This window comes from Drechmeria coniospora, chromosome 01 (assembly GCF_001625195.1).
Source record: "Drechmeria coniospora strain ARSEF 6962 chromosome 01, whole genome shotgun sequence".
Lineage (NCBI taxonomy): Eukaryota > Fungi > Ascomycota > Sordariomycetes > Hypocreales > Ophiocordycipitaceae > Drechmeria > Drechmeria coniospora.
The window spans coordinates 9,604,343-9,618,469 of NC_054389.1; the positions used below are offsets into that span (position 1 = coordinate 9,604,343).

General features: G+C 55.0%; 6 protein-coding genes across 6 annotated transcripts; 3 read left to right on the top strand and 3 right to left on the bottom strand.

Annotated features, from left to right (window-relative positions):
* Positions 1 to 913: 913 nt before the first annotated feature.
* On the top strand, positions 914 to 1,708 carry DCS_02544 (DUF408 domain protein; the record flags this gene model as incomplete). The annotated part of the gene is made up of 1 exon (XM_040799871.1): positions 914 to 1,708. The coding sequence occupies one exon, from the start codon at positions 914 to 916 to the stop codon at positions 1,706 to 1,708; it is 795 nt and encodes a 264-aa protein (XP_040660754.1).
* A 419-nt stretch (positions 1,709 to 2,127) lies between these two features.
* Positions 2,128 to 2,733, bottom strand: DCS_02545 (Ribosomal protein S17e; the record flags this gene model as incomplete). The annotated part of the gene is made up of 3 exons (XM_040799872.1): positions 2,128 to 2,220; positions 2,281 to 2,481; positions 2,587 to 2,733. The coding sequence occupies 3 exons, from the start codon at positions 2,731 to 2,733 to the stop codon at positions 2,128 to 2,130; spliced, it is 441 nt and encodes a 146-aa protein (XP_040660755.1).
* Positions 2,734 to 3,244: 511 nt separating this feature from the next.
* Positions 3,245 to 4,645, bottom strand: DCS_02546 (uncharacterized protein; the record flags this gene model as incomplete). The annotated part of the gene is made up of 1 exon (XM_040799873.1): positions 3,245 to 4,645. One exon carries the CDS (start codon positions 4,643 to 4,645, stop codon positions 3,245 to 3,247), a length of 1,401 nt encoding a protein of 466 aa, XP_040660756.1.
* Positions 4,646 to 5,332: 687 nt separating this feature from the next.
* On the top strand, positions 5,333 to 6,712 carry DCS_02547 (queuine tRNA-ribosyltransferase; the record flags this gene model as incomplete). The annotated part of the gene is made up of 3 exons (XM_040799874.1): positions 5,333 to 5,410; positions 5,493 to 5,743; positions 5,794 to 6,712. 3 exons carry the CDS (start codon positions 5,333 to 5,335, stop codon positions 6,710 to 6,712), a joined length of 1,248 nt encoding a protein of 415 aa, XP_040660757.1.
* Positions 6,713 to 6,854: 142 nt separating this feature from the next.
* Positions 6,855 to 7,989, bottom strand: DCS_02548 (uncharacterized protein; the record flags this gene model as incomplete). The annotated part of the gene is made up of 4 exons (XM_040799875.1): positions 6,855 to 7,108; positions 7,172 to 7,278; positions 7,336 to 7,600; positions 7,659 to 7,989. 4 exons carry the CDS (start codon positions 7,987 to 7,989, stop codon positions 6,855 to 6,857), a joined length of 957 nt encoding a protein of 318 aa, XP_040660758.1.
* Positions 7,990 to 10,727: 2,738 nt separating this feature from the next.
* On the top strand, positions 10,728 to 14,113 carry DCS_02549 (histone deacetylase HosB; the record flags this gene model as incomplete). The annotated part of the gene is made up of 2 exons (XM_040799876.1): positions 10,728 to 13,052; positions 13,106 to 14,113. The coding sequence occupies 2 exons, from the start codon at positions 10,728 to 10,730 to the stop codon at positions 14,111 to 14,113; spliced, it is 3,333 nt and encodes a 1,110-aa protein (XP_040660759.1).
* Positions 14,114 to 14,127: the final 14 nt, after the last annotated feature.

A 14,127-nucleotide genomic window follows, 5' to 3' on the forward strand; every position in this document is an offset into this window, starting at 1 on the left:
TGAATACTCGTAAGCTGGACAGCTGCGTGTCGAGGAGGTGCGGGTTGCCAGTGGAGGTAACCGTTCTCGACGTCAGTGGAGGCGATGACGAGGAGAGCGGCTCTGGTCCAGAGCCAGAGGCCAGCGAATGATGGCAGCCTGAGGTGCCCACTGCCGAGGACGGCCACACCTTGAGCACTAATTCAATTCAGGCATTGAGAGAGGTCTACGGAGTACTTCCAGCTGGGAATGAGTATCGGAATTGTTCGGGATCGAATCAAGCAAGTTCCGTATGCACGACATGTTCGAAACTGTGCGCCATTAATCCTTTAAGACGAACCGGAGACTGCATGAACCTTCCAACGTTTTACTGCACATGCTGTTGAGACCATGGAGCCTCTCAAACGATACACGCACGATCACCTACCCGTCTTGACGAACCTGAGGTACAGCCCCTGTGGCACATGTATTGTACCTACTAGTACAGTACTGTCCCAGTGCTCCGCTCAGTGGCAGGCAAGCTTAATGTGCTTAAGTACCTAATTACCTAGTACGTTGTAAGTACGGAGTACTGCAGTTACTACTTATTACTGCAGGTACTTCAAGTGGTTTACCGCGGAAGCCGAACGGTGAAGCAGTGTCATGTGGGGGTACCATCAACTTCTGCTTAGCTAATCATCCATAGTCACCCTCGTTCAAGCGATGGCTGCCCCTCCGTCACTGACCTTTCGCAGGCAGCCGACAGCTTCGATTTAGCGGGGCAACTGCCAGCCTACCATCTCCTTCCAGTTCATCACACAAACTTCAACCACGACTACGACAGCATGGTCTCCTTCATACAAAACCCTAGAACTCGCGCCACTTCCAATCTGTAGAAAGGAGACACTTCGACAAGGAAACCTGCATCCAAGAACAGACGACGACAAGCAGCCTTATGGACTTTGAAATTCCAGCTACCCTTAACCCTCCTGGCAGGTCGAAGCCGTCGGCCGTCGAAGCACGCGAGGTTGCCGTCAGGCATGCCCAGCTGCTCCAGCATAGAAAAGTCATTCAGGAAGAGATCCTCGACAACCTCATACTGCTCTCCGAGTATCCTCTCATTCGCTCCGCCGCTTATTCCGCAGAGACGCCCGCATCTTCGGACGCGGCCAGCTTCAAGCGCCTCGTTCGCCTCTTCCAGCCCTCCGACTACAGCGACTTGCTCATCGAGCGTAACGTCAATGGTCTGTGCGGTTACACCCTTTGCCCGGAACCCCATCGCGACACCGGTCCCGGCGGCGAGTGGACCCTGCGCGGGGGTCAGATTCGCAAGCGAAAGGATGTCGAGATGTGGTGCTCAGACAAGTGCGCCCGTCGCGCCATGTTTGTCCAAGTGCAGCTAAACGAGACGGCTGCGTATGAGAGAGCGGGTATTGCCGACATTCAAATCGAGTTGTACGATGACGTCGACGACAGGGAAACAGCCGTTGACCAGGCCACTCGAGCCCTCGGCCATGTGAACCTCGAGGACCATCGCAACTCCTTCCGGGCTGCCGAGGCCTTAGCTATTGAGCGCGGCGAGAGCATTGCTATGCCTGGCTCGGACAGGGTCAAGGTTATCCTTGAAGAACGGGAAACGCAGGCGGCAGCCGTTCCGCCGGCAACGAACGACAGCCAGTTTGGCCACCTCCTGGTGGAAGGACACCTGAGCCAGTTGCCATTCCGGCCCAAGCCAGATTCGCAAGCATAGGTCTACACATCGGCCATTCACAGTACGATGCTACGGGTTCAAAAGGATAGGGATATGGCGTTGACAGGACGGTAGTTCAGTGTACAATAAAATATATCCAGGGGAACGTAGATCCCGTTTGGTATAATGGACGACAACTGCATTTGGTCGTGGGGCAAACTTGGCAATGATGGCCTTTGGAAATCGACAGAGCATCATCGGCTGGCGTATGTAATCGATCAACAACAACATTCACCGCGCAAAGTCTCGAGGGGTATTGGCAATCAAGCGTCATCTCTGGACAAGCAGAGAATCGGCGACACCTTGTGGGGAAGAAGATCTTTCTTTGAGATCTAAGCACTCACTACCGTCCAGAGACGCCAAGCAGCAGAAACCGCGTAAAATGCCAGAAACCCAAGAGCCCACACGTAACCAATTTTTTAGTCGCGACGACGATCGCCGAACCTCCGGGCACCGCGCTCGGGGATCTGGGTCTGAGAAACAGCCACGACGTTGACGGGGATAGAATCGAACTAAAGGGTTCAGTTAGCCAACGGTCAAGTCGGCCACGGGGGTCGACTGGGGCAACATACGCCGAGGTGCTTGAGCAAGTCCTTGGTCTCGCCGTCCACATCCAGCTGGCCGTTCTCCGACGTCTGGGTGAAGTCGAGAGCGGAAACCTCGGGGACGTACTGGTCCTTACGCTCACGCTCCTCTTCCTGAAGCTTGAAGGAAATACCACGGACGGGACCACGCTGAATGCGCTTCATCAGATGGGTGGTGTAGCCGGCAATCTGAAGTCGGATAAGTTAGCCAACCGCACGAACGGCCATGTACGTCCCCTCTTGGGCGTCGAGGACTCAATAATCTCATGAATTTCGGGACATTGCATTGCTAACCTTGTTGCGCAGGCGCTTGGAGGCAATGATGGCAATCTCATCGCAGATGCGCTTGTTGGTCTCGAAGTCGAGGGTCAGGCGGGGATAGTACCGCTCAATGATGACCTTGGCGGACTTCTTGACTGTCTTGGTGCGAACGCGACCCATTGTGGCGGTATTGGCTGGTGTTTGTCGTGGGTGGTAGATTACAAGCCGTCGATCGGGATCCAAACCATCCAGAAAATTGGTGGTTTGCAGACCAGTGGGGTACTCTTAGGGCTTCGCAAAAACCATGTCACGGGATAGATCAGGTGACTAATGTCGAATGAAGTGGGCCCCAACGTAGCCAATACGGTACGGTACAGTAATAATGGCGTTAGTATCCGTACTCCGTAGTACATTAAGTATTACTTCATATTATTAGGATGAGATACAGCGATGAGTTGGCGAGTGAAGCTAGTGCAAATTCGGGTGCCATACTCGGAATGTTCGAGTTCTTACAGAGTACAAGTCTTATTGATCCGTAATACTCCGCACTTACAGAACAACTACTAGTACGCTGAAGTACACCTACTTGCATGTTTACCTAGGTATATACATGGAGATATTGAAGCACACAGACCTAGACACGGCAAAGCTGGTCTTGATACAGGTTGCAAATATACTGTACATGTAGTTGTTAAAGTCTAGTCTCGTCTTCCTTTGCATCCAGAATCTCGTCGGATACTCGCTCCATCCGCCACTTGCCAGCCTCGTTGGCCGCCTGTTGCGCGGATTTCTTAGGTGCTACGACTCGCTTCGTCGCACCGTCGTGGTAAATGTGGGAAATGCCCTTGTTTTCCTTTGCAATGACCTGCGCTTCTGGGTAAGTTTCCCGGAGCTGCAGGACAACCTTTCCGCTCGGGTCGACGCTGGCCGTTTGCGGCTCGACGTAGGCCTTCGCGCCGCCAAAGGTTTGCGTGTCCAAGTGCATGATACCGTTGAGCATGGTCTTGTTCGCCGCTGTGCGGCCCCGTCCATGTCGAATGTTGAACTCATTGTCGCCAGGCGGCGCGTCCGCAACGAAGCCTCCTACGCCAAGCTTGGCAGGAGAGGGACCGAGCCGAGGATAGACGACCCTAGCCAGTGCGGGCGTCCGTTTGGCCTGTGGTCCGTAGACTGGGTGGTTCTCCATAAAGGAGCTCGTCCGCAGGTAGCTGATGCCTGCCGACGGGTGGCTGGGCGGCGGGCCAGACTTCCCGTAAGGGCTCTCTGGCGCGGCAGTGTCCTGCTTCGACCAGAAGGACTGGATGAAGCCGACGGGTTGACCGAGCGGCGCCAGATCCAGAAACTTGGAGACGAGAGAGTACAGGGTGACGCGATCGTTTCGCAGTGACCGAAGGTAGTCGGTAAACTGCTCTTCGGTAATGTCTTTGGCCTCTACCGCGGGCGGCGTCGGCTTTCCCTGCTCGAGAGCTATGCTGTTCTGACGCGTCGTGATGTCTTGGGCAAGTCTATCTTTGAGAAGGACACGAAATCGGGTGCGCTTCGGCCGAACCTTTTTGTTGAGATATTCCATAAAATCGCCCTCCGTCATCCGGGCCAGCCAGGGGCCTTGGAACTTCCACCGCCGATCGTCGCCAGGGACTCCTCGCTGAAGGTTGGTAAAATCCATGTCCTCCTCGAAGACGGACTTGTACCACAGATCGGATCTCGAGTTCCTTCGGTCGCTGCTTTTCGGAACGGAGAGAGCCACACGCAGCTCCTGGAACTTTTCCAGGGACAAGGAGTGATCGGCGGCGGAAGCGAAGTCCGTCACATGCTCGATGGTGTCGACTTGCTTGATCCGAATCAGGGGTGTCGACGTGGCCATAGTCGACTTGAGGGGGAAGGGTCGCTTGTACCCCCAATCGCCCTTTTCGCGCGACGAAAGCGGCGAGGTAATCGATTGGTACTGCGGGTATTGTTTCGTCATGGTGTTGGACCTGTGATCACCGAAATGGAGGTTGGTGGATTGTGGTTCGGGTAGTGGTTTGGGCATGGAGAACATGCGCGATGTCCTCAGCAGGGCCGCTCCGGGCGACACGGCACGGCCGCCCATTGTGCGTGCGGAAGCTTGCAAGCTTTCTGAGGGCACAATGCTTAAAGAAATGTCGTTGCGGGAGCTGCTGGGGAGCCGAGGGTAGCAGGTATGTCTGGCGAGGAAATTTTGGGAGATGAACAAGTTGGGAGGTCCATCTCGGAGCTCAGATCAGCCGGTATTGAGCCGACGGCTCCTGGGTAATAATAGTGCTAACTGAGTTCTGCATGGTTTTGTACAGTAATACTCTAAGTACTCCGTACTCCGTACTTACGGAGTATACTTAATAATAATAATTGTACTCCGTAGAGTACTCCGGAGTATGGAGTACTTACTAAACAAGTAATAAGTACATTATTACTTGTACTCCATACTCCGTAAGCACATGTATGTAAGTACCTGCAGTAAGTACTGCAAAGTGACATGCGAAGCCTTGAAGTACATGTAAGTAAGTCCTTAAGTAAAAGTGCATGTACTAACTTGTACTTATTGCTTGCATTATAGCGGTCCCACTAAAATTTCCATTCAGGGACCTGACATGATGTTCAAGTAATCAGTATTATCATAACCTCCTTCACTGACATTCTTAGCCTCTCCAGATTTGTGTTCACAGTTTCCTGTTTGGTGAAACCCAAGGTCGGTCTCGCGGGGACTGCCTTACTGCAGGAAAGGTGATACATAATTTCTGCATAGCTATATAGTGGGAGAATGCTGGGGTTCGGGAAAATGGCTGCCAACATTTCCTCCTCTCCCGCTCTCACGTTTGAGCTCATCGCTCGCTGCTCGGTGAGTCGACTCGCTCATGTCTCCTGGATCAAAACCGTTCGTCACTCTCCGTCTCTGTCACTAATTCAACATCGCTCATCAGACCACTCGCGCCCGAGCATCCAACCTGACACTGCCTCATGGGCCCGTCCAACTTCCCATGTTCATGCCAGTGGCGACTCAGGCGTCGTTGAAAGGACTTACTCCTCAGCAGCTCGAGGAGACGGGTTGCCGGTTATGCTTGAACAACACGTATCACCTGGGTCTCAAGCCCGGTCAGGAAGTACTCGACGTGATAGGCGGAGCGCATAAGTTTCAGGGCTGGAATCACAACATACTGACGGATAGCGGAGGGTAAGTCGTGCGACAGTCGTGGAAAGCGCAGGGGTCTAACGGGGGCACAGCTTTCAGATGGTCAGCTTGCTCAAGCTTGCGAAGATCACAGAAGAGGGCGTGCGCTTCCTCAGTCCTCATGACGGGTCGCCTATGCTCCTCACGCCGGAGCACTCCATCTCCCTCCAGAACACGATTGGGAGCGACATCATCATGCAACTCGACGACGTGCTGGTCACGACGTCGCCCGACAAGGCACGGATGCGCGAGGCCATGGAGAGGAGCGTGCGGTGGCTGGACCGATGCATCGCGGCACACAAGAACCCCACGCGTCAAAATTTATTTTGCATCATCCAGGGCGGCCTCGACCTCGAGATGCGGCGGGAGTGCACGCGGGAGATGCTGGCGCGCAACACGCCGGGCATCGCCATCGGCGGCTTGAGCGGCGGCGAAGCCAAGGTGGACTACTGTCGTGTCGTGGCGGCGTGCACGGAACTTCTGCCGGATCTGAAGCCGCGCTACGTGATGGGGATTGGGTATCCCGAGGATCTCGTCGTCAGCGTGGCGCTCGGGGCCGACATGTTCGACTGCGTGTGGCCGACGCGGACGGCGCGGTTCGGCAACGCCATCACGAAAGCGGGCGTCTTGAACATCCGAAACGCGAAATACGCAAACGACTTTGGGCCGATCGAGTCGGGGTGCGGCTGCGCGTGCTGCAAGTCTAGCGGGGAGGAGGGGGGCATGGGCATCACGCGGGCGTACGTGAACCACAACGCTTGCAAGGAGACGGTAGCGGCACATCTGCTTACGATACACAACGTGTGGTACCAGCTCAACCTGATGAAGGAAGTGCGGCAGGCCATCATTGAAGATCGGTTCCCGGCGTACATTCGAGAGTTTTTTGCGGGCTTGTACGCGAGCAAAACGGAGTATCCGGCATGGGCGGTGGGAGCATTGCAGAGCGTCGGCGTTGACTTAACGATAGAATAGATAAAGGCATGATGGCGCATTCAATAGATGGAACCGGGCTCCCCATCCGTGCTATGTGCTCGCTATTCAGTGTGGACAGTACGCCCACCAGGTACAAAGCGTGTCCGTACCGTGGATTGGGCGGCAGGTATTCATGCTCACTTCAAAAAACAGCAGCGGCAAGGGCGACGGCAAGGGCAGCAGAGCCCGCAGCAGAGCCCGCAGCAGGGCTCAAGCGTAAGTTCGAGGCAGCAGCGGAACGCGAAGTCGAGGCCGAGGTTGGGACAGATTGCACCCTGCCAGTGCCGCCCATATTCATGACGTCCGTCAAGGTCGCCATGGTCACGGCAGATGTGCGAGTGGGGGAAACGCAGGCGTTGCTGAAGGTTTTACAGAAGGAAGCAAATGTGGAGGCAACTGGGGCGTGTCAGCGAGGCGGAATACTGCACGATGGCGGTCGAGTAGCGGCATGAGACACACCTTCGTAGATGATGGTAGGGGCACCAGACGAGGCCCAGTTGCGACAAGTCTGTGCGTGCTTGTCAAGTTCGTCGGTCCAGATGGTGGCGCCCCGATTCACGACGCAGCTGTTCGACTTAGCCGATTCACTCTTCCTTCGAGATTATGACAGCGCCATGACGGACCAGTAGCAAGGTGCCTGTTCGCCGTATGGCAGGTTGTCGAAGTTTGAGACGTGCTCGGCGCAAGAGACGTAAAAACCAAACATGGAGGAGCAGGCGGGTATCAGAGGACCGATGGACTCGGTGTGGGTGCCCAGAGGTAACGAAAAGATGGTGGTAACTTCCCTCCTAGGGGTAGCTGTTCCTGTCACCATCGGCGTTCTCGTCGCCGTCATCCCCTTGCCGCACGCGGCGCTCTTTTTGCAGATCGAATAGAGGTCACCGTACGCTGGCACTCCGGATTAGAAGCGGCAGCATGGCAGAGGAGAAGGAGCAGAGGCACGCACGAGGATATGCAGAGGTCAGCAAGGGAGCCCTGGACGACAGGTAGTCGGAGCAGGACGAGTAGGCGTCGGCCATGGGCGTGGGACGCTGACTGCCAGTGAGGCAGCAGGCGCATTCGAGGATGCTCGAAGCTGCCGTGATGATCTCTACATCGCCGACCAGGCTCACGCATTCTCGGACCTTGGAGACGGCGGTAAAGCAAGCCTCGGAGGCGCTATCGGTTGGGTTGAAGTCGGCGGCGGCACGGATGGCGAGGTGGTTGATGGGCAGCAGCGGCGGCTCCTGAGCGGTGGTCACGGCGGCGATGGCGGCGACGAGCGAGTACCACTTCATCTTGTCGGATGCTTCTTGCCGCTCTCTGTCCCGCTTCGCCTACTCGTTTGGGCCTGCGATTCTTGGATGGCAGAAGCCTCAGGAGGGCGCTGGCACTTTATCCCAAGTCACCCAGTCGATCACCCAGCCGGCCACACACCATCTAGTACTGATGCTGGCTGGCCATGGCAGGCCTGCCATGGAAGCGGGGGTATAATAATACGCCGTACCTGCCTCGCAGCACTCGTGCCGGCACTCCTACACTAGCCTCTCTGTGCCATCTCTATCGGTTATTGCAAGGAATAGGAGAACAGGACAGCGACGAGGTGGCATTTTCGAGGCGCGGGCCAGGGTATTGGTCTGTGGGTGACATATGCATTTTCGTCCAATCCCCTCAACGATTGCCGCCGCCGCGTCGTGCGGCTGAGTGAAGGGACGGGACGTCGGGCGTCAGGCACTGAATGTGTTTGGGTCAGTAGTGCCTGGGTTGTTCCTTTTTTCCCTTTGCTGTTTCCGGGTAATAATACCTGCTGCACTCCGGACCACGGAGCAAAAACCGTATGTATATTGCTGAGTACGGCGTACCTAGCACGAAAGTGTGGATGAGAACAATTGATGCTGGTCGAGGCTTGCTGTGTACAATCCACCACTCGCAAGGGTTTTCTTTTTTGGGAAGCCGGGGGGGGGGGGGCAATACACAGCAAGCACTGGAAGATGCTGTCTGCTTTCCGTTCCCGACGTCTCGAATCGCCTTCTCGCATGCGACAATTATCGTGCATGTACTTGTCAAGATACCTTATTCCTCGTTTGTTCCCCAAATGTACCATGTCCGAGGAGCGACGACGACGGTATATGTGATGAATTGTGATGGATGTCTGGCGTGTCTTGATCTCTTGAACTGGGGTGGTCGGTGAAAGCGAGCAGCTGAAGACAGAAGTCGGAGTATTCATACGGAGCGAGGTGGATCCTTCTGTTGAAGGGAACACTGGCGGCACTTCCGAGGCTGTTAGTTACCGTCAACGAAGACAAGTACGTGCATGCACATGTACATGAACGGAGCACTCGTACAACAGGTGTTGGCGCAGTACAAAAGAAACGCAATAAGCTTCCAGTTGTAGCTACATGTATCCCTACATGTACAGGACCGTTCACAATACCAGTCCAGACTGGGGGTGCACAGTGAAGCGTGCCTGTCACCGTCAAGCATAGCTGTACAGTTCGTCTCATAGATGGGAGGGGAAGCGGTGAATCCCGCAGCCAAGTGAAGCAGGCAGTCAGCCTGGGCGAGCCAGGAAGTCGATGACTCAGATTTCTATGATGCACGCTGTTTCGAATGCAGCTGTAGCATGTTGCTCTACCAGGTCCTTTAAGCCCCCGATGTTCATAGCATATCAATGTCAACCCGAGTTCGGCCCCGTTGCAAGGGGGTCGGGGAAGATAAAGAAAAAGACAAACTGTCATACGGCAATGTATTCACATTGTTGCGAACACTCAATCACCATCGATGGCTCTATGCTCCGTACAACTATTCTTGTTTATGAACTATCTATCGGACAATACTACGATATCCGTCAGTACCTCAGAGACAGGTAATGGCTCAAGCCAGAGCCTGCATTGAGCCGACATGACGTAGCTCTTGCATTTTGGGTCAATCCACGTGTAAAACCACAATTTGGCCCAACGTAGCGGCTCTCTGCCCTTCATATCGATAGCGGGGTAGTGGAGGGGTGAAGTGAACGACAAAAATGCCTGTACGCCTGATTGTCCCACGACCCAAGCCGTAGGAAATGTACGGAACTGAACGCCTAAAACTTACCTTGCTCTTACTAGCATGTGTACGAAGCACTATGGCGTATAAGTATAAGCACTTGTAGAGTACCTAGAGTGCTCCGGACTGTAGCAGTGACGAGATACTTTCGTTCTTGCGTATACTCCGTAGTTGTTCTTACACTGCAGACTTAACGACACCTGTTCACCTACATGGCATGTAAGTAGGTACCTTAGGTACTTAGTTCGTTTGCACGAGTACTCCAAACTTGCAGGTGTACGGAATATACCTACAAGCACGTTGTACGTGCGTAGTACTTTCCCCAGAATAATCTGCAAGTAATACTTTTACTTATGTATACGGAGTACGGAGTACAGAGCACAAGTGTTGTAGTAATAACAGCAGGTATTATTACAATGCATCTGTCCGCAGACCCCTGTCCATATGCAGATGTATTAATACATGTACGGTACTCACAAGTACGGAGTAAGTACTTGTACGCACTTACAGTACTTACTTAAATGCGTAATTGTAAGTACTTTTAATTGCTCCTTACGGAATACAAAAACGACATCCTTCAGAGTCCATAATCAATGGGAAAGAGCACATTGTAAGAGTACGGTACAGTGCACTTACGGTACTTGCCTTGACAGTCGCGGCTCCGATGTTATTATACGAGGTACCTCTGTATACAGTCTCTCTGCTTAGGTGTACTCGAATGATTCTGTGTCAACCAGAATGGATACCGTCACGTGATGGCGTGGCGGAACGCGACTCACGACCCTTCCATTGACGCTTAAATCGACCGTTCAAGCAGAGAGTACTGCATAATAAGTATACACAATAGGAAAACAAACACCAACAAGTCTTGTCGTCCCTCCCACTTGCGAGACTCGTGACACCCTCGTTTGAATCTCTTCTCTCCTCAGTGCTTGGCCTTACGTTTTGCCGGCGTGTTTCTCATGTCACTGACAGCTGCTTCGGAATCGGAATGTCGTTACCCTTGGGCGCCTCACGGCGGCTGTCAACTACGAACGCCACCCCCGATGACGACGGCCTCACTCAGTCGCTCAGCCAGCTGTCGCTGACAAACCAACCCTCCGTCAACAAATCACCACGACCGAAACCCGCGTCCGTGCCACTGCATCCATCCTCTCGCCGCTCCTCGGCCTCGACCTCGGCATGCCCTGAACAGCCACCCCAAAGTCCGTCAAGTGCCCAACTTTCTCGAGTCACGCCCCATGTTGCATCGCCTCCCCTGCTGCGCAAGACGTCCACGAGCTCCTTGCAGTCAACCAGCAGTGTTGGCACGGCACGGCCCGCATCGCGTCGCTCCAGCTTGGCCAACGTTTGGTCCCCCTCCTCGAGTTCCTCTCAATTGGGCAAGCCACCCCAGAAAGAGGAGAAGCCGGCTGTGACGGCAAACTCGGTCGCCAGGGATTACTTTAAGTCTGAGCTGGAAGTCCATCATGGGCCGACGCCAACGCGCCATACGAAAACCATCGTCATACTCAACGATGCCGTCTATGGCCACCGGTTCTCCCGGCCACGGACCTCGCGCAACGCTCTCAGCACCATCGTCGAACGGCCCGAGAGAATCAAGGCTTGCGTGATGGGAATATCGATGGCATATGTGCGCCTGGGCGGTCGCCACAGCGAAGGCCCATTTCCGATTCAGCCGACAAGAGACGTTGGCTCCCTGCCGAGCGTACCATTTCGCATTCGCAAGACGACGAACCGATTACCCTTGACTTCTCCCGCCGTCACGAATGTCCATGGCACGAAATGGATGAACGTGCTGAAGGACATGTGTCTCTCGGCTGAATCGAAACTCGCCATGGGCGGTAAGGAACTGAAGCGGACCCGGGGTTCCGATGACGGCCCTGGCCAAAAGCTGCACGAGGGCGACCTGTATCTGTGTTCAGAATCGCTCGAGGCCATTGAGGGCGCGCTGGGATCCGTCTGCGAAGCAGTCGACACCGTTTTCACCACTCCATTTCGAAGGGCCTTCGTTGGTGTAAGGCCGCCAGGACATCATTGTTCGGCCTCACAACCATCCGGATTCTGCTGGGTGAATAACGTGCACGTCGGCATCATGCACGGCATTCTTACCCACGGCCTTACGCATGCAGCCATCATCGACTTTGACCTTCATCATGGCGACGGATCTCAGGCGATCACCTGGCAGCACAACGCCCGGGCTACCGCAGCGGCCAAGAACTCGTCGGCGTGGAAGAAGACGTCGATAGGCTACTTCAGCCTGCATGACATCAACTCCTATCCCTGCGAGATGGGTGATGAGGAAAAGGTCAAGAATGCAAGCCTCTGCATCGACAATGCCCATGGCCAGTCGGTCTGGAATGTCCACCTGCATTCGTGGAAGAGCGAGAAAGACTTTTGGGTCCTCTACGAGACCAGATACAAGATGCTCCTGGAAAAGACCCGAGTCTATCTGCGGAACCAGGCTGACAGACTCAAGGCCCTGAACCAACCGGCCAAGGCCGCCATTTTCTTCTCCGCCGGCTTCGACGCGAGCGAGTGGGAGAGCGCCGGGATGCAGCGGCACCAGGTCAATGTTCCGACAGAATTTTACGCTAGACTCTCTCAAGATGTGGTCAAGCTCGCCGCAGAGGAGGGCTTGCACGTGGATGGGCGCGTCATCAGCGTCCTGGAAGGTGGGTACAGCGACAGAGCCTTGTCTTCTGGAATCTTCAGTCACCTGAGCGGTCTCGTTGAAAGCCAGACGGCGGCCGATGTGCAAACGGAAGCAGACGAATCCCCGGCATCTGTTCATTCGTATGACCGCTCGTGGTGGTCAAGTGCCGCGCTGGATAAGCTGGAACAGCCATTCGTGCCGCCGTCGCCGCCTAGGAAAGCGCGAAGTGCGTTGTCGACGTTCTCGTCCCCCACGCAGGCAGCAACAGCGAAGGCTGCGGATCCCGCTCGAATGAGACGCACCTTGTCCGGCGTGTCGACCCTCACAGTCATCGAGAGACCTACGTCGCCGACGCCTCCGGATGTGCCGTGGGTCGTGGCGACGCAGGAGCTGTGCAAGCTTCTCATCCCCACAGATCGACAGACCGACAGCTGCAAAGCCGAGGAGCTGAATGCGGAGGCATCCAAAGCCAGACGAGACCGCCATTCAATCCTGATGGGAATCCCTCCACCCGCCGAGCAGAGCAGTAGGCCTACGTCGCGCATGGCCCTGCGGGAGCGACGAGCAAAAGCAACCGGGCCGGTCAATGAAGAAGGCAATGGAAATATCAAAACAAGACGCAAGAACGCAGAAATGGACATGTTTGCCTCTCCAGAGAAGGTACGTTCTTCTGACTAGATCAACATTCCGGCAGGCACTAATATGATAGGTAGCCGTCGAAGCATAGTCCCCCTTCGCGTCCTTTTGCGGCGCAGTCGTCCCAAGGGTACAGCGGAACTTCCATTGCTCTCGAATTGGCACGAGAAGAGACGGCAGCTTCGCTGCCTGAAAGCGATAGCGATCCCAACCGCCCAGCGTCCGCCTCGAGCTCAAGAGCTCAAAGCGGGAGCAAGACGACGGTCAAGAAGCCCCGGTCAGCAGCGGTAACTCGCAAGGAAGTCGTGTCTCACGCAAGGAGTCCTAGAAAGGCACCTACTGCGACGAGGAACGGGCCTGCGACCGCACCTGGCGCCGCTACCAGCGATGCCGACACGACTTTGGATGCGGTGACGACGGGAATAAAGAAGATCAAAATTAACTTGATAACAAAGTCGCAAAGGGAGGCAAGGGAAAGAGCAAAGCTTGAAGCCGAGAAGGATTCGCCTAAGATGGGCGGACTCGACCCAAGCGGCCCTCCCTCGATGCTGCGGAAGCCAATGGTAATTTCGGATAGCCCGACCAAGTTATCGGCTGGGAAAGCACCTATGCAGCATGCTGCCTTTGCGGCGCCCTGTGCGCAGGAAGCAGCATCCATCTCGGGCGAATCTAGAATTCCCGTGGGGGAACCATGTTCACCCAGAACGACGACGTTTTGTGAACAGCGATCGTCGGGTCCGTCGGAGGATATCGACTCCATTATCGGCATTCCAGCCAGCGACGGCAGCCAATTATTCGTTTCGTATCAGCCTGAGGGACCGGACCCGATCCCGATCGCGCAGGAGGTGCCCCTGCATTGGCTGCCGCCAAATGAATCTACGCCATCGGCGAAGGCTCGCGTCGTTGTGCCATACGCTAAAAACAACGGTCTGTTTCATTACTCGTCTGGAATTCCATTCGCACCGCGACAGGAAGATACCACGGCAAAGCTGGAGCCGGACGCCTCCACAGGGGCTTCCTTGGTGACCAAAGTAGACGACAAGCCAGGTTCTGTATGGGATGTACCTGAAACACCACGGAAGTAGTTGGTGGACCCGGT